We start from the raw sequence: 19,428 nt of genomic DNA, 5'->3' as shown, positions 1-19,428 counted from the left end.
AAGATAAGGAGGAGGGGTGGCAGTATTGGTTAAGGAGAGCATTGCAGTGCTCTCAAAAGTGCTCTGAAAGAGGATGTCCCAAAGGGTTAAAGAACAGAATCAATTTGTCTGGAGCCAAGGAACAAAAAGGATGCAATTAAATTGCTCGATATAGACTATAGATCTCCAACTAGCTGGAAGGATGTAGAGGAACAAATCTGCAGGGAAATTACAGAGAGATGCAAAATTAGAGTAGTTATAATGGGGGACTTTAATTTCCCAAATATAGATTGGGACAGCGGAAGTGAAAAGGGGGAGAGAGGCAAACGTTCCTAGACTGTTTTCAGGAAAACCTTTTACAGCAGTGTGTCTCCAGTCCAACAAGAAAGGAGGCACTGCTGGACATGGTTCTTGGGAATGAGGTGGCCCAGGTAGATCAAGTGTCAGTGGAGGAGCATTTGGGAAACAGTGATCATTGTATCGTAAGGCTTAGGATGATAAGAGAAAAAAGGTGACTAGACAATCCAGAGTAAAAATAATTAACTGAGGGAGAGCCGACTTCAATGGGGCAAGAACGGAGCTGAGCCAGTTAGACTGGAACAAAAAGATTGGCATGAAAAACTAAAGCTGAACAATGGGTATCTTAAAAAAAAAAAAAAAATATGGTCCGAATGCAGTCAAGATATATTCCCATTAAAGGGAAAGGTAGGGGGAACAAATCTAGAGCTCCCTGGATGCAAAAGAAAATAGAAATTAAAATTTAAAAGAATGTGTGTACTTATGACAGGTATCAGGTAGAAATACAATTGAGAACCAAGATACATAGATTTTACAGTGCAGACGGAGGCCATTCGGCCCATCGAGTCTGCACCGGCTCCTGGAAAGAGCACCCTACCCAAGGTTAACACCTCCACCCTATCCCCATAACCCAGTAACCCCACCCAACACTAAGGGCAACTTTGGACACTAAGGGCAATTTATCATGGCCAATCCACCTAACCTGCACATCTTTGGACTGTGGGAGGAAACCGGAGCACCCGGAGGAAACGCACGCACACACGGGGAGGATGTGCAGACTCCACACAGACAGTGACCCAAGCCGGAATCGAACCCCGGACCCTGGAGCTGGAGCTGTGCTATCCACTATTCTACCGTGCTGCCTACAGAAGGTTCAGAGGGAGGTAAAAATACAAAATGAGAAGTGAAGTGAAGTGGGATTATGAGAAAAGATTGACAGCTAACATAAAAAGGGGAATCCCAAAGTTTTATGGGCATATAATAATAATTTTTTAAAAGGGTGTTAAAAGGAGGAGTAAGGCTAATTGGGGACTGAAAAGGGGATTTATACATGGAGACGGGTTGCTTGGCTGAGATATTAAATGAACAATTTGCTTCTGTCTTTAGCAAGGAATCAGGTACTACCCAGGCCATAAGACAGAGGAGTAAACTGTCACTAGAAGGTTTCAAAATTGATACAGTGTTGAATAGAATGCCGGCACTGAAATTGACAAGACACTGGGACGGGATGAGATATATCCAAAGATATTGAAGGAAGTGAGAATGGAAATTGCATGGGAGCTGACCATGATCTTCCAGTCTTCTCTAGGATCAGGGAGGTGCCAGAGGACTGGGGAATTGCAAATAAGATCATAAGAAATAGGAACAGGAGTAGAACATTCGGCCCTTTCAGCCTGCTGCACCATTTAACAAGATTATTGCTGACCTAACACTCACTAGGTCCAGTTTCCTGTCTTACTTTCGTAACCCATAACCGTAAATGTTATGCCCTTGTTCAAAAAAGGTTGTAAGGCTAGCCCCAGCACTTACAGGTCAGCCAGTTTAACATCAGTGATGGACAAGCTTTTAGAAACAAATTATTCAGGATAGAGTTAGTAGTTGCATGGAAAAATATGGGTTGATTAGGATGAGCCAGCATGGACTTCTAAAGGAGAAATCGTGATTAACAAACATGCTGGAGTTTTTTGAAAAGGTAACAGAAAAGGGTTGATGAGGGTAACATTGTTGATGTGGAGCACATGGAATTTCAAAAGGCATTTGATGCACTGCTATGCATCTGACTCGAGAAATGTTATAGCTCATGGAATAAGAAGGGACAATAGCAACATGGATATAAAATTGACAGAACAATAGGAAACAGAGTAATGGTCAATGGATATTTTAAGTAGGAGCAAGGTTTGGAGTGGTGTTCCGAGGAGGACAGTGCAGAACAGTGTGAAGTGATGCATTTTGGTAGAAAACATGGAAAGACAATATAAAATTCTAAAGTGGGTGCAAGAGCAGAGGGACCTGGATGTACATGTGCACAGGTCATTGAAGATGGCAGGGCAGGTGGAGAATAGTCGATACAGCATATAGTATCCTGGGCTTTATTAATAGGGGCATAGAATAGAGGAGCAAGGAGATTAATCTGAAATTGTACGAGACTCTAGATAGACCTCAGCTTGAATATTGCATCTAGTTCTGGGCGCCACATTATAGGAAGGATGTAAAAGTGCTGGAGAGGGTTGCGAAGATTTACAAGGATAATTCCAGGGATGAGAATCTTCAATTAGGAGGATAGATTGGAGATGTTGGGACTGTTCTCCTTGGAGAGAAGGAGGCTAAGGGGAGATTTGATTGAGATGTTCAAAATCACGAAGGGACTGTACAGGGGAGATAGGGAGAAACTGTTCCCGCTCGTAAAGGGATCAAGAAAGTGAGGGCACAGATTTGCAAAAGCAGCAAATGTGATATGAGGAAAAAAACGTTTTCATAAAACGAGTGGTTGGGGGTCTGGAAAGCACTGCCTGGGAGTGTGGTGAATGCTGGTTCAAGATAGGAATTCAGGAAGGCATTAGGCGATTACTTGAATAGAGGTATGTGCAGGGAAAAGGCACTAGTATGAATGCTTGTTTAGAGAGCCAGTTCAGACATGATGGGCTGAATGGCCTCCTCCTGTGCTATAACAGTGCTGTGATTTATAGGAGGAAAATAAAACTCAAACCCTCTCGGGGTTTGAAGTTTCTCCCAAGTTGGGAGTTTTCCTCCGGTTTTGGGATTTCTCCCTGTAGCCATTAACTCCTGAATGTTGGGGTTATTAGCTCAAGTTTTGCGACTGTGGGAGCATGACCCCTTTAAAGGGGCCATCCTTCAGGGGCCAGCTGACAGGTGCTGGGACAGAGCGTGCGAATGTTAGCCTATCAGGTGTTTAGGCGTGGATCTGGTTGGGGTTATTTCCCTCTGGTTTTGTGGCATTTAAGCTGGGTTAGGAACGTAGGAGCAGAAGCAAGCCGCTCAGCCTGTCAAGCCTGCTCCACCATTTAAAGAGACCATGGCTGATCTTGGACCTCAATGCCCTTTTCGCGCATTATCCATATATCCCTTGATGTCATTAGTATGAAGATATCTATCGATTTCTGTCTTGAACATTCTCAATGATTGAGCTTCCACAGCCCTCTGCAGTAGAGAATTCCAAGATTCACCACCCTCTGAGTGAAGAAATTCCCCCTTATCTCAGTCTTAAATAGCCTTCCCTCTTATTCTGAGGCTGTGATCCTTGGTACTAGACTCCCCAACCAGGCAAAACATCAGATCCACATTTACACTGTCATACTTGGTAAGAATTTTGTAGGTTTCAATGCTATCACCCCTTATTCTTCGAAACTCTAGAGAATAGAGGCCCAGTTTTTTCAGTCTCTCCTCATAAGACAATCCCGCCATCTCAGGAATCAGTCTGATGAGACTCCACTGCACTCCCTCTGTGGCAAGTATATTCTTCCTTCGGTAAGGAGACAAAAACTGTATATAAAATGCTCCAGGCGAGGTCTCACCAAAGCTCTACACAATTGCAGCAAGACATCTTCACCTCTGTACTCAAATCGGCAATATACCATTTGCTGCTCCTGCATGCTAGCTTTTAGTGGTTCTTTATTCATTCATGGGATAGGGGCCTCTTTGGCTGGGCCAGTATTTATTGCCAATCCCTATTACCCATGAACAATGGCACTCAGGTCCCTTTGGATATCAACATTTCCCAACATATCGCCATTTAAGAAATAATTTGCCTTTGTTTTTTCCACCAAAGTGAATGACTTCACATTTATTCATTATATATTCTGTCGGACACATTCTTTCCCCAGGGGCTGCAGCTCTAACAACACTCAAGAAGCTTGTCACCAACCAGAACAAAGCAGCCCACTTGACTGGCATTCCATTCGCAAACATTCATTCCCTCTACCACTGGTCAACAGTGGCAGCCGTGTGTGGCAGCCATGTGTCCCATCTACAAGATGCACTGCAGGACCTCACCAAGACCTCTTAGACAGCACCTTCCAAACCCACAACCATTACCATCTAGAAGGACAAGGGCAGCAGATACATGAGAACACCACCTGGAAAGTTATCTCCATGTCACTCACCATCTTGACTTGGAAATATATCGACAATCCTTCACTGCCTCACAATCAAAGTCCTGAAAGCCCCTTCCTACCAGCACATGGTGCACCTACACCACAGGGACTATAGAGGTTCAAGAGTCAGTTCACCAAGGGCAATTAGCGATGGGCAATAAGTACTGGCCTAGCCTGTTCCTGTGAAGCCTCCTTATATTCTCCTCACAACTTACATCTGCACCTAGTTTTGTGTCATCTGCAATTAAGGCATTTTATCCCTACATCCAAATCATTTATATAGATTGTAAACAGCTCTGGCCCCAGCACTAATCCTTGCAGTACCCCACTAGTAACATCCTGCCACCCTGAGAATGACATATTTATTCCTACTGTTTACCAATTCTCAATCCATGCCAGTATATTGTCCCCAATCCCATCCTGCGTGGGATCTTTTCACATGCCTTCTGAAAATCCAAATACACCACATCCACTGGTACTCCTTCATCTCTGCAACAGATAACATGCGCAAAAAACTCCAATAAGTTTGTCAAACATAATTTTCCTTCCATAAATCCATGTTGACTCTGCCCAATCATATCAATACTTTCCAAGAGCCTAGGCATCATAATTGCCGAAATTTAAAAAAAATAAAAATAAATTTAGAGTACCCAATTCATTTTTTCCAATTAAAGGGCAATTTAGCATGGCCAATCCACCTACCCTGTACATTGGTGGGGGCAAAACCCACGCAAACATGGGGAGAGTGTGCAAACTCCACACGGACAGTGACCCAGAGCCACGATCAAACCTAGGACCTCGGCAGCATCAGGCAGCAGTGCTAACCACTGTGCCACCGTGCTGCCCTCATAATAGAATGTTCCTCCTGCAGAATGTGGGAGGAAAGGGTCACCTCGAGTGTCCCTGCTGACTACATCTGCGGGAAGTGCATCCAACTCCAGCACCTCGAGAACCGCGTTAGGGACCTGGAGCTGGATGAACTTTGGATCATTCAGGAGGCAGAGGGGGTTATTGAGAGGAGTTATAGGGAGGTAGTCACACCTCATGTAAAAGAAGAAGGTAGATGGGTTACCGTCAGGGGAGGGAGAGGGAACCGGCAGGCAGTGCAGGGATCCCCTGTGGTCGTTACCCTCTATAACAAGTATACCGTTTTGGATACATGGGCGAAATTCTCTGCAGACCGTCGTAACGCCGATTTCCGGCGAGCAAAATTGGTGTAGATGACTCCGGCGTGGGGGCCTTCTTTTAGGCGGCGATTCTCCGTTCCCAGAGGGGCCAGCAGCTGACTGACGCGATACGCGTCAGTTTCACCAGCTGCGGAAGTGGTGAGACCCAGCATTTTGGGCGGGGGGGGGGGGGGGGGGGGGGGAGGGGGAGGAGAGAGAGACAGACCCGGCGTTGGGGGGTTTGCGGTGTTGAGTTGAGAGGAGGGGGGGGTGGGTTTGCGGCGTTGAGTTGAGAGGGGGGGCGGCGTTGGAGGGGGGCGGCGTTGGAGGGGGGGAGGGGTGGTGAAGGGGTGGGGAAGGGGGTAGGGGTGGTGAAGGGGGGTTGGGGTAGGGGCAGCGGCGTGCAGAGGAGGGGGGCGACGGATAACCGGGGCCAACGCACCGTCGCCCCCCCTCTGCACGCAGCTGCCCCTACCCCAACCCCCTCCCCTCACCAGCCCCTACCCCCTTCACCACCCCTACCCCCTCCAACGCCTGCATCCCCCCCGATGCCGCATCCCCCCCCGATGCCACAACCCCCCCCCGATGCCGCAACCCACCCCCCCCCCCCCCCCCCCCGACACTGAACGGCATCAACCATCATCAATGGCTGACGCCGTTTTAAAGGTACTGTGATTTTCGCCGACGTGACCCATGGCCACGTCGGCGGGACTTCGGCCCATCCGGGCCGGAGATTTGTGGAAAAAAAAATATAATGAAATCCCGCCGGCGCCAGCTGTTTTCAGAGGCTGCCGGCGGGATTTGCACAGCGCCGGTTTTTGGCCGGTCAGAGAATTAAAAACCCAGCGGGAGCGGGAATAACGCCGCTGCCGGCCGATTCTCCGACCCTGCGTGGGGTCGGAGAATTTCGCCCCTGTTGCGGGGGACGACTTACCAGGGGTAAGCAATGGGGCACAGGTCTCTGGCACAGAGTCTGTCCCTGTTGCTCAGAAGGGAAGGGAGAAGAGGAACAGAGCACTTGTCATTGAGGACTCCATAGTTAGAGGAACAGACAGGAGGTTCTGTGGGAACGAAAGAGACTCACGGTTGGTGTGTTGCCTCCCAGGTGCCAGGGTTCGTGATGTCTCTGATCGTGTTTTTGGGATCCTTAAGAGGGAGGGGGAGCAGCCCCAAGTAGTGGTCCACATAGGTACCAATGACATAGGTAGGAAGAGAGATGGGGATTTGAGACAGAAATTCAGGGAGCTAGGGTGGAAGCTGAGAGCTAGAACAAACAGAGTTGTTATCTCTGGGTTGTTACCCGTGCCATGTGCTAGCGAAGTGAGAAATAAGGAGAGGAGTTGAACACGTGGCTACAGGGATGGTGCAGGAGGGAGGGTTTTGGTTTCCTGGATAATTGGGGCTCATTCTGGGGTAGGTGGGACCTCTACAAACAGGATGGTCTTCACCTGAACCAGAAGGGGTACCAATATCCTGGGGGGGAGATTTGCTAGTGCTCTTCGGGGGGGTTTAAACTAATTCAGCAGGGGCATGGGAACCTAAATTGTAGTCCCAGTGTACAGGATGTTGAGAGTAGTGAGGTCATGGATAGGGTTAAAAGTTCGAAAGAGGGCACCGGCAAGCAAGATGCAGGTTTGAAGTGTGTCTACTTCAACGCCAGGAGCATCCCGGATAAGGTGGGTGAGCTTGCAGCATGGATTGGTACCTGGGATCTCGATGTTGTGGCGATTTCGGAGACATGGATAGAGCAGGGACAGGAATGGTTGTTGCAGGTTCCAGGATTTAGATGTTTCTGTAAGAACAGAGAAGATGGTAAAAGAGGGGGGGATGTGGCATTGTTAATCAAGGAAAGTATTACGGCAGTAGAAAGGATGTTTGAGGACTCGTCTACTGAGGTAGTATGGGCTGAGGTTAGGAACAGGAGAGGAGAGGTCACCCTGTTGGGAGTTGTCTATCGACCTCCAAATAGTTCCAGAGATGTAGAGGAAAGGATAGCAAAGATGATTCTCGACAGGAGCAAGAGTAACAGGGTAGTTGTTATGGGGGACTTTAACTTTCCAAATATTGACTGGAAATACTATAGTTCGAGTACTATAGATGGGTCAGTTTTTGTGCAGTGTGTGCAGGAGGGTTTTCTGACACAGTATGTAGACAGGCCAACAAGGGGCGATGCCACATTGGATTTGGTAGTGGGTAATGAACCCGGCCAGGTGTTAGATTTAGATGTAGGTGAGCACTTTGGTGATAGTGATCACAATTCGGTTATGTTTACTTTAGCAATGGGCAGGGATAGGTATATACTGCAAGGCAAGAATTATAGCTGGGGGAAAGGCAATTATGATGCTATTCGGCAAGATTTAGGATGTATAGGATGGGGAAGGAAACTGCAGGGGATGGGTACAATCAAAATTTAGATTTAGATTTAGAACAGTACAGCACAGAACAGGCCCTTCGGCCCTCGATGTTGTGCCGAGCAATGATCACCCTACTCAAACCCACGTATCCACCCTATACCCGCAACCAAACAACCCCCCCCCCCCAACCTTACTTTTTAGGACACTACGTGCAATTTAGCATGGCCAATCCACCTAACCCGCACATCTTTGGACTGTGGGAGGAAACCGGAGCACCCGGAGGAAACCCACGCATGTGGAGCTTTTTCAAGGAACAGCTACTGCGTGTCCTTGATAAGTATGTACCTGTCAGGCAGGGAGAAAGTTGTCGAGCAAGGGAACCGTGGTTTACCAAGGAAGTTGAAGCACTTGTCAAGAGGAAGAAGAAGGCTTATGTTAGGATGAGACATGAAGGCTCAGTTAGGGCACTTGAGAGTTACAGGTTAGCCAGGAAGGACCTAAAGGGAGAGTTAAGAAGAGCGAGGAGAGGACACGAAAAGTCATTGGCGGATAGGATCAAGGAAAACCCTAAGGCTTTCTATAGGTATATCAGGAACAAAAGAATGACTAGAGTAAGATTAGGGCCAATCAAGGATAGTAGTGGAAAGTTGTGTGTGGAATCAGAGGAGATAGGGGAGCGTTAAATGGATATTTTTCGTTAGTGTTTACACTGGAGAAAGACAATGTTGTCGAGGAGAATACTCAGGTTCAGCCGACCAGGCTAGATGGAATTGAGGTTCACAAGGAGGAGGTGTTAGCAATTTTGGAAAGTGTAAAAATAGATAAGTCCCCTGGGCCAGATGGGATTTATCCTAGGATTCTTTGGGAAGCCAGGGAGGAGATTGCAGAGCCTTTGTCCTTGATCTTTATGTTGTCTTTGTCGACAGGAATAGTGCCGGAAGACTGGAGGATAGCAAATGTGTTGTCCCCTTGTTCAAGAAGGGGAGTAGAGACAACCCTGGTAATTATAGACCTGTGAGCCTTACTTCGGTTGTGGGTAAAATGTTGGAAAAGGTTATAAGAGATAGGGTTTATAATCATCTTGAAAAGAACAAGTTGATTAGCGATAGTCAACACGGTTTTGTGAAGGGTAGGTCATGCCTCACAAACCTTATTGAGTTTTTTGAGAAGGTGACCAAACAGGCGGATGCGGGTAAAGCGGTTGATGTGGTGTATATGGATTTCAGTAAGGCGTTTAATAAGATTCCCCACGGTAGGCTATTGCAGAAAATAAGGAAGTATGGGATTGAAGGTGATTTAGCGGTTTGGATCAGTAATTGGCTAGCTGAAAGAAGACAGAGGGTGGTGGTTGATGGCAAATGTTCATCCTGGAGTTCAGTTACTAGTGGTCTACTGCAAGGATCTGTTTTGGGGCCACTGCTGTTTGTCATTTTTATAAATGACCTGGAAGAGGGTGTAGAAGGATGGGTTAGTAAATTTGCAGATGACACGAAGGTCGGTGGAGTTTTGGATAGTGCTGAAGGATGTTATAGGATACAGAGGGACATATAGATAAGCTGCAGAGCTGGGCTGAGAGGTGGCAGATGGAGTTTAATGCAGAAAAGTGTGAGGTGGTTCACTTTGGAAGGAGTAACAGGAATGCAGAGTACTGGGCTAATGACAAGATTCTTGGTAGTGTAGATGAACAGAGAGATCTCGGCATCCAGGTACATAAATCCCTGAAAGTTGCCACCCAGGTTAATAGGGCTGTTAAGAAGGCATATGGTGTGCTAGCCTTTATCAGTAGGGGGATTGAGTTTCGGAGCCACAAGGTCATGCTGCAGCTGTACATAACTCTGGTGCGGCCGCTCCTGGAGTACTGCATGCAGTTCTGGTCACCACATTATAGGAAGGATGTGGAAGCTTTGGAAAGGATTCAGAAGAGATTTACTAGGATGTTGCCTGGTACGGAGGGAAGGTCTTACGAGGAAGGGCTGAGGGACTGGAGGTTGTTTTAGTTAGAGAGGAGAAGGCTGAGAGGTGACTTAATAGAGACATATAAGATAGTCAGAGGGTTAGATAGGGTGGACAGTGAGAGTCTCTTTCCTCGGATGGTGATGACCAACACGAGGGGACATAGCTTTAAATTGAGGGGTGGTAGATATAGGAGAGATATCAGAGGCAGTTTCTTTACTCAGAGAGTAGTAGGGGTGTGGAACGCCCTGCCTGCAACAGTAGTAGACTCGCCAACTTTAAGGGCATTTAAGTGGTCACTGGATAGACATATGGATGAAAATGGAATAGTATAGGTCAGATAGACTTCAGATGATTTCACAGGTCGGCGCAACATCGAGAGCCGAAGGGTCCGTACTGCGCTGTAATGTTCTATGTTCTATGGTGGTGCAGTGGTTAGCACTGCTGTCTCATGGTCCCAGGTTCGATCCCAGCTCTGGGTCACTGTCCGTGTGGAGTTTGCACATTCTCCCAGTGTTTGCGTGGGTTTCACCCCCACAGCCCAAAAGATGGTGCATATTAGGTGGATTGGCCACATTAAATTGCCCCTTAATTGGAAAAAATGAATTGGGTACTCCAAATTTAAAAAAAAATAGATTCCAATATTTTCCGTGTTACTGATTTCAAAGAGATATCCACCAATGCATCCTTTATCTTTATAACCACCTCCTTCAACATTCTGGGATGTAACACATCAGGTCCAGGGGACTAATTGGCCTTCAATTTTTCACATACTACCTCTTTATTCTTACTAATTTGTTCAGTTCCTTATTTTCCACAAGCCCCTTGGTTCCGTAGTATTTCTGGAAGATTCTCCATAGCTTTCTCCATGATTTCAGATTGTTTAGTTTATCCACTATTTCCCCAATTTCTATTATAAAATCTCCTGTCTCCACCTGTGATAAACCCACACTGGTCCACAGTGGTAGAGGGAGTGAATGGAGTTCCAATCAAGTGGGCTGCTTTGTCCTGGTTGCTGACAAGCTTCGAGTGTTGTTAGAGCTGCACTCACCTTTTGCCTTTCTTTCTCAGTTTGGTCACCCTTTGCTGGATTCTAAATTGCTCCCAATCCTTGGCTCACCACTTTTTCTGACAAGCTTACAAGCCACTTCCTTTGATCAAATACAATACTTCCCAGTCTCATTAATCTTGCAACTACCCTTCATTAATGCCAATTAAACTATAACTTCTATTTGTGCCATCTATCTTATTGTGAATGCTGGGTGCATTTAGGGTGCCTGTAACTTTGTCTATTTAACATTATGCCACTTTCTGATCCTAGTTGATGCCTTTGCTTCATCTCCCTTCCAATTTTGCTGAGTACTATTCTATTTTCTGTTACTAATTTTGCTTTCTGTTACTAATTTTGCTTTCCTCCAATCGGAACTCCCTCTCAGGTTCCCATCCACCTACCAATCTAGTTTAAACCCTCCCCAACAACACTAGCAGGAATCCCTGAGTGGATGTTAGGCCTGGTCCTGCTAAGGTGCAACCCATCCATCTTGTACACGTCTCACTTGTCGTGTAACTGGCCCAATGCCTCAGAAATCTGATTCCTTCCCCTTACACCAATTATCTCGCCATGTGCTCAATCCTCCTATTCTCACTAGCACCTGGCACTGGGAGTAATGCTGAGATTACTGCTTATGAAGTCCTGATTTTTAAATTTCTTTCTCAACTCCCTAAAATCTGCTTTCTGACCTCGCCCCTTTACGACCTAGGTCATTGCTGCCAGTGTGGATCATGACTTATGACTGTTCACCCTCCCGAAGAAGGCCCTGCAGCAACTCTGACATCCACGGTTCTGGCACCATCTACATCCTAGAGTCATGTCTACCACTGCAAAAACACTGGTCTGTCCCCTAGCTAACAAACCCACTTTCACTATTGCTCTTCAATTCTTCTTTCTCCTCTCCTGTGCAGTTGATCCACCCATGGTGCCACAAATTTGACTCTTGCTGTGTTCCTCTGAAGAACCCTTGCCCTCACCAGCACCCAAAGTGAAAAAACAGTTAGTGAGCAAGACCGACTCAGACTCCTGCATTACCTGCATGGTTGTCCTAAATTTGTTGGTGGTCACCTATTCCCTCTGCACCTGTATGCTCCTAACCTGCAGTGTGACCACCTCCCCAAGTGTGTTATCCATGTCGTTCTCTGCCTCATGAATGCACCATGGTGACTCCAGACACAGATGGAGTTCTGAATTCCGGAACTTAAGCTTCAGCAACTGGTGACACTTCCTGCAGATGTGTTTGTCCAGGACACATGGTACATCCACGACTTCCCACGTACCAGAGGATGCACACTCAGACAAGTTGGGCAGCACAGTAGCATGGTGGTTAGCGTCAATGCTTCACAGCTCCAGGGTCCCAGGTTCAGTTCCTGGCTGGGTCACTGTCTGTGCGGAGTCTGCACGTGCTCCCCGTGTGTGCGTGGGTTTCCTCCGGGTGCTCCGGTTTCCTCCCACAGTCCAAAGATGTGCGGGTTAGGTGGATTGGCCATGCTAAATTGCCCGTAGTGTCCTAAAAAGTAAGGTTAAGGGGGGGGTTGTTGGGTTACGGGTATAGGGTGGATACATGGGTTTGAGTAGGGTGATCATGGCTCGGCACAACATCGAGGGCCGAAGGGCCTGTTCTGTGCTGTGCTGTGCTGTGCTGTACTGTTCTATGTTCTATGTTGCCCAAACAAACCTTACCTTTTACTAACTATTTGTTTAATTAGGATAACACCAAGGTCACTGTGTGTGGAGTTTGCACATTCTCCCCATGTCTGCATGGGTTTTACCCCCACAGCACAAAGGTGTGCAGGATAGGTGGATTGGCAATATTAAATTGCCCCTTAATTAGAAAAAAATAATTGGGTACACTAAATTTAAAAAAAATAAGTAGGATTACATACCAGTCACTCACCAATCAGCTTATTCCTCTGTACCAAAGTTAAGAACCAAATGCTGAAAAAGGCAGACAAGAAAAGAGCATTTCCTTTACTGAACCCACCAAACTCTGAACTGCTCAGACTATAAAATCACACTCCATCAAGGTGCTCCCAGACCCCTGTATTTATACTAACTCAGATTTAGATGATTCAGCTCTGCTAGAAACCAGATTAAGCTAGCTGCCTAATTAACTAAGTAGTGGTTCACGAGGAGGGTGCTTGCTTAACCCTGTTTAAGACTAGATTTAGAAATTTAAGCTGAAAGTAATGTTTAGTTCAATGCTAAATGCAAACAAAATTAGAATGAAACACCCTCACTCGACCAATTCCCAGCTGCTCACTCTGTAAAGTCGTTTTGGGGTATTTCCCCTGGGGTTTTGGGTATTTCCATTAGGTTTTGAGGAATTTCCTCCTGGATTTTGGCTTATTTCCCCTGGGTTTTGGAATTTATTTCCCAGATGTTGGGTAGAGATAGAGAAATACAGCACAGAACAGGCCCTTCGGCCCACGATGTTGCGCCGAACCTTTGTCCTAGGTTAATCATAGAATTTTGGACACTAAGGGCAATTTTTCATGGCCAATCCACCCAACCTGCACATCTTTGGACTGTGGGAGGAAACCAGAGTACCCGGAGGAAACCCACGCACACACGTGGAGGATGTGCAGACTCCACACAGACAGTGACCCAAGTCAAAATCGAACTTGGGACCCTAGAGTTGTGGAGCAATTGTGCTATCCACAATGCTACCGTGCTGCCCTTAAGAAGTTAACCTACACTCCATTATTCTACCCTAATCCATGTACCTATCCAATAGCCGCTCGAAGGTCCCTAACGTTTCCGACTCAACTACTTCCACAGGCAGTGCATTCCATGCCCCCACTACTCTCTACACTACTAAAGAACCTACCTCTGACATCCCCTCTATATCTTCCACCACTTATCTTAAATTTATGTCCCCTTGTAATGGTGTGTTCCACCTGGGGAAAAAGTCTCTGACTGTCTACTCTATCTATTCCCCCAATCATCTTATAAACCTCTGTCAAGTCACCCCTCATCCTTCTCCGTTCTAATGAGAAAAGGCCCAGCACCCTCAAACTTTCCTCGTATGACCTACTCTCCATTCCAGGCAACATCCTGGTAAATCTCCTTTGCACCTTTTCCAAAGCTTCCACATCCTTCCTAAAATGAGGCGACCAGAACTGCACACACTACTCCAAATGTGGCCTGACCAAGGATTTGTACAGCTGCGTCATCACCTCACGGCTCTTAAATTCAATCCCTCTGCTAATGAACGCTAGCACACCATAGGCCTTCTTCACAGCTCTATCCACTTGAGTGGCAACTTTCAAAGATCTATGAACATAGACCCCAAGATCTCTCTGCTCCTCCACATTGCCAAGAACCCTACCGTTAACCCTGTATTCCGCATTCATATTTGTCCTTCCAAAATGGACAACCTCACACTTGTCAGGGTTAAACTCCACCTGCCACTTCTCAGCCCAGCTCTGCAATTCGCTGAGTTTTAGGATATTTCCCCTGGTTATAGAGGTACTTTCCTGGGTTTGGGGTATTTCCACAGGTTTTTAAATCTTTATGCCAGGTTTTGGGTATTTACCTGTGTTAGGGGTATCACCCTGGGTTAAGGGGTATTTATCCTAGTTTTTTGAGTATTTATTCAGTAATTCAGAGTATTGCATTAGGTTTAGGGGTATTGCACTAGATTCAGAGGTATTTACCCTGTGTTTGGGAGTATTCACCTTGTCTTTAGGGATATTGCCCTGGGTTTTGGGGTATTCACCCTGTGTTTAGGGAAATTTACCCTAAATTTTGGATTATTTCCTTGAATTTTGGGGTGTTTTTTCTAGGTTATGGGATATTTACCCTGGGTTTTGGGATATTTCCTATGGTTTGCGGGCATTTCCCCAGGTTTATTAAATCTTTACCCCAGATTTTCAGGTATTTAGCCTGTGTTTAGGGGTATTGCCCTGGGTTTAAGGGTATTCATCCAAGGTTTTGTGGTATACTGGGTTTGGGGGCATATATCTGGTATTTTACTGGGTTTGGGGATGCTTATCCTAGGTTTTGGGGTATTTACCCTGAGTTTAGGGGTATTGCCTTGGGTTTAGGAGCATTTATCTTCGGGGTTGAGGTGTTTATTCCAAGATTTGCTGTATTTCCCTGGGTTTAGAGGTGTTTATCCTAGTTTTTTGAGTATTTATTCTGTAATTCAGAGTATTGCACTAGGTTTAGGGGTATTGCACTAGATTCAGAGGTATTTACCCTGTGTTTGGGAGTATTTACCTTGTCTTTAGGGATATTGCCCTGGGTTTTGGGGTATTCACCCTGTGTTTAGGGAAATTTACCCTGCGTTTTGGAGTATTTACCCTGGATTTGGGGGTATTTACCCTGTGTTTAGGGGTATTTACCCTGGGTTTTGGGGGCATTTACCCTGGGTTTTGGGGGTATTGCCCTGGGTTTACGGGTATTGCCCTGGGTTTACGGGTATTGCCCTGGGTTTAGGGATATTTGTCTAGGAATGTGGGGTATTTACCCTGTGTTTAGGGGTATTTACCCTGTGTTTAGGGGTATTGTCCTGTGTTTACGAGTATTGCGCTGAATTTCGGGTATTACCCTGGGTTTGGAGGTATTCACCCTGTGTTGATGGATATTTCCCTGGGTTTAGAGGTATTGCCCTGTGTTTAGGGGTATTGCCCTTGCTTTAGGGGTATTTACCCCGGGTTTGGGTATTTACCCTGTGTTTAGGGGTATTGCCCTGGGCTGAGGTGTATTGCCCTGTGTTTCGGAGTATTGTCCTGGGTTTATTGGTATTGCTCTGGGTTTAGGGATATTTACCCCGGGTTTGGGGTATTGCCCTGGATTCGGGGGTATTTACTCCATGTCTGGGGGTATTGCCCTGGGTTTAGGAGTATTGTTTTGGGTTTAGGAGTATTGCCCTGGGTTTCGGGGTATTGCCTTGGGTTTAGGTGTAGTTACCCCGGATTTGGGGTATTTCCCTGGGTTTGGGGTATTGCTCTGGGTTTAGTGATATTGTTCAGGGTTTGGGGGTATTTCCCCCCGGTTTGGGGGTATTTCCCCCCGGTTTGGGGATATTTCACCCCGGTTTGGGGATATTTCCCTCGCTCTTTGGCGCTGCAGTTCTGCCTCCAGCCGCAGGGGTCAGTGCTGTGCTGCTGCTGACGTCAGCCTGTCTCTCTCTCTCTGTCCGCCATGGCGCGCCCGGAGCAGCTCCTCACCCTGGAGCCGCCCAACGAGCTCAAATTCAAAGGTAAGAGACGGGTCAGGGAACCGGGACATTTCGGTACTATCCCCAGGAGACAGCCGCCTGCACTCGGACCCACTTCAAATTCGAGCGCGGGGTGAGGGAGGAGGGTTCAGGCCAAAGCGGGAGAGGCTCAGGCGGCTTCGGGACTGCCGGCTCCTGGTCCCCGGCCTCTCCCGGCCGCTGGGTGCCGACTGTGGCCGGGGGACGCAGCCCGATCCCTGCAGGAGTCACAGTGTCCGAGAGATCGACCGCGGGGGCAGCTCAGATCCGGGAAACAGTGAGGCTGAGCCCAACACCGGGGCAGAGAGAGAGGATTCCCCCTCCCCCCATTCAACCTGCACCTCCTCCCCCCCGTCATCTCCCCCACCCCCGTCATCTCCCCCACCCCGTCGTCTCCCCCACCCCACCCGTCATCTCCCCCACCCCACCCCACCCGTCATCTCCCCCACCCCACCCCACCCGTCATCTCCCCCACCCCACCCCACCCGTCATCTCCCCCACCCCACCCGTCATCTCCCCCACCCCACCCGTCATCTCCCCCACCCCACCCGTCATCTCCCCCACCCCACCCGTCATCTCCCCCACCCCACCCGTCATCTCCCCCACCCCACCCGTCATCTCCCCCACCCCACCCGTCATCTCCCCCACCCCACCCGTCATCTCCCCCCTCACCCCCCGTCATCTCCCCCCCCCACCCCCCGCCATCTCCCCCCCACCCCCCGTCATCTCCCCCCCACCCCCCGTCATCTCCCCCCCACCCCCCGTCATCTCCCCCCCACCCCCCGTCATCTCCCCCCCCACCCCCCGTCATCTCCCCCCCCACCCCCCGTCATCTCCCCCCCCCACCCCCCGTCATCTCCCCCCCACCCCCCGCATCTCCCCCCCACCCCCCGTCATCTCCCCCCCCCACCCCCCGTCATCTCCCCCCCACCCCCCGTCATCTCCCCCCCCACCCCCCGTCATCTCCCCCCCCCACCCCCCGTCATCTCCCCCCCCCCCTCCCGTCATCTCCCCCCCCACCTCCCGTCCTCTCCCCCCCACCTCCCGTCATCTCCCCCCCCACCCCCCGTCATCTCCCCCCCCACCCCCCGTCATCTCCCCCCCACCCCCCGTCATCTCCCCCCCCCCACCCCCGTCATCTCCCCCCCACCCCCGTCATCTCCCCCCCACCCCGTCATCTCCCCCCCCCACCCCCGTCATCTCCCCCCCCCACCCCGTCATCCCCCCCCCACCCCACGTCATCTCCCCCCCCACCCCCTGTCATCTCCCCCCCCCACCCCCGTCATCTCCCCCCCACCCCCGTCATCTCCCCCCCACCCCCCGTCATCTCCCCCCCACCCCCCGTCATCTCCCCCCCACCCCCGTCATCTCCCCCCACCCCCCGTCATCTCCCCCCCCGTCATCTCCCCCCCCCCCCGTCATCTCCCCCCCCCCCGTCATCTCCCCCCCCGTCATCTCCCCCCCACCCCCCGTCATCTCCCCCCCACCCCCCGTCATCTCCCCCCCACCCCCATCATCTCCCCCCCACCCCCCGTCATCTCCCCCCCCACCCCCCGTCATCTCCCCCCCCCCCCCCCCGTCATCTCCCCCCCCACCCCCCGTCATCTCCCCCCCACCCCCCGTCAGTCTCTGCCCCCCCACCCCCCGTCATCTCCCCCCCACCCCCTGTCAGTCTCTGCCCCCCACCCCCCGTCAGTCTCTGCCCCCCCACCCCCCGTCAGTCTCTGCCCCCCCCCCCGTCATCTTCCCCCCCCCCCCCCCCCGTCATCTTCCCCCCCCCGTCATCTTCCCCCCCCCCGTCATCTTCCCCCCCCCGGTCATCTCCCCCCCCCCCCCGTCATCTCCCCCCCCCCCCGTCATCTTCCCCCCCCCCCCCGTCATCTTCCCCCCCCCCCGTCATCTTCCCCCCCCGTCATCTTCCCCCCCCGTCATCTTCCCCCCCCGTCATCTTCCCCCCCCCGTCATCTTCCCCCCCCCGTCATCTTCCCCCCCCCGTCATCTTCCCCCCCCCGTCATCTTCCCCCCCCCCCGTCATCTTCCCCCCCCCGTCATCTTCCCCCCCCGTCATCTTCCCCCCCCCCCGTCATCTTCCCCCCCCCCCCGTCATCTTCCCCCCCCCCCCCCCGTCATCTTCCCCCCCCCCGTCATCTTCCCCCCCCCCCCGTCATCTTCCCCCCCGTCATCTTCCCCCCCGTCATCCTTCCCTTCCCCCCCCGTCATCTTCCCCCCCCCGTCATCTTTCCCCCCCCCCGTCATCTTCCCCCCCCCGTCATCTTCCCCCCCCCCGTCATCTTCCCCCCCCCCGTCATCTTCCCCCCCCCCGTCATCTTCCCCCCCGTCATCGTCCCCCCCCCCCGTCATCTTCCCCCCCCGTCATCTTCCCCCCCCCGTCATCTTCCCCCCAGTCATCTTCCCCCCCCCCGTCATCTTCCCCCCCCGTCATCTTCCTCCCCCCGTCATCTTCCCCCCCCCTCATCTTCCCCCCCCCCCGTCATCTCCCTCCCCACCGTCACCTTCCCCCCCCCGTCATCTTCCCCCCCCCCCCTTCATCTTCCCCCCCCCCGTCATCTTCCCCCCCCCCCGTCATCTCCCCCCCCCCCCGTCATCTCCCCCCCCCCGGTCATCTCCCCCCCCCCCGTCATCTTTCCCCCCCCCGTCATCTTTCCCCCCCCCCCTCATCTTCCCCCCCCCCGTCATCTTCCCCCCCCCCACGTCATCTTCCCCCCCCGTCATCTTCCCCCCCCCCGTCATCTTCCCCCCCCCCGTCATCTTCCCCCCCCGTCATCTTCCCCCCCCGTCATCTTCTCCCCCCCCCCGTCATCTTCCCCCCCCCCCCGTCATCTTCTCCCCCCCCCCCCGTCATCTTCTCCCCCCCCGTCAGCTCTTCTCCCCCCCTTCATCTTCTCCCCCCCGTCATCTTCCCCCCCCGTCATCTTCCCCCCCCCGTCATCTTCCCCCCCCGTCATCTTCCCCCCCCCGTCATCTTCCCCCCCCGTCATCTTCCCCCCCCCCCGTCATCTTTTTCCCCCCCCCGTCTCTTCCCCCCCCCGTTCTTCCCCCCCCCCGTCCTCTTCCCCCCCCCGTCATCTTCTCCCCCCCCGTCATCTTTCCCCCCCCCCCCCGTCATCTTCTCCCCCCCCCGTCATCTTCTCCCCCCCCGTCATCTTCTCCCCCCCCCCGTCATCTTCTCCCCCCCCCCGTCATCTTCTCCCCCCCCCCTTCATCTTCCCCCCCCCCGTCATCTTCCCCCCCCGTCCATCTTCTCCCCCCCCCCTCATCTTCTCCCCCCCCCGTCATCTTCCCCCCCCCG

General features: G+C 51.0%; 1 protein-coding gene across 3 annotated transcripts in view; it reads left to right on the top strand.

Annotated features, from left to right (window-relative positions):
- Positions 1-16,012: 16,012 nt before the first annotated feature.
- Positions 16,013-19,428, top strand: part of vapb (VAMP (vesicle-associated membrane protein)-associated protein B and C) — a 147,012-nt gene continuing 143,596 nt past the window's right edge. For 2 of the 3 annotated variants that reach the window (XM_038802954.1, XM_038802953.1), the window contains exon 1: positions 16,013-16,121. In XM_038802954.1, coding sequence (XP_038658882.1) covers positions 16,064-16,121 — 58 coding nt within the window. In that variant the 5' untranslated portion in view covers positions 16,013-16,063. The remainder of the gene's footprint in view (positions 16,122-19,428) is intronic. The other variant, XM_038802955.1, reaches the window with a different exon arrangement.

The sequence above is a fragment of the Scyliorhinus canicula genome, chromosome 7 (genome assembly GCF_902713615.1).
Source record: "Scyliorhinus canicula chromosome 7, sScyCan1.1, whole genome shotgun sequence".
Taxonomy (NCBI): Eukaryota; Metazoa; Chordata; class Chondrichthyes; order Carcharhiniformes; family Scyliorhinidae; genus Scyliorhinus; species Scyliorhinus canicula.
This window is presented reverse-complemented; position numbering and strand designations above follow the sequence as displayed.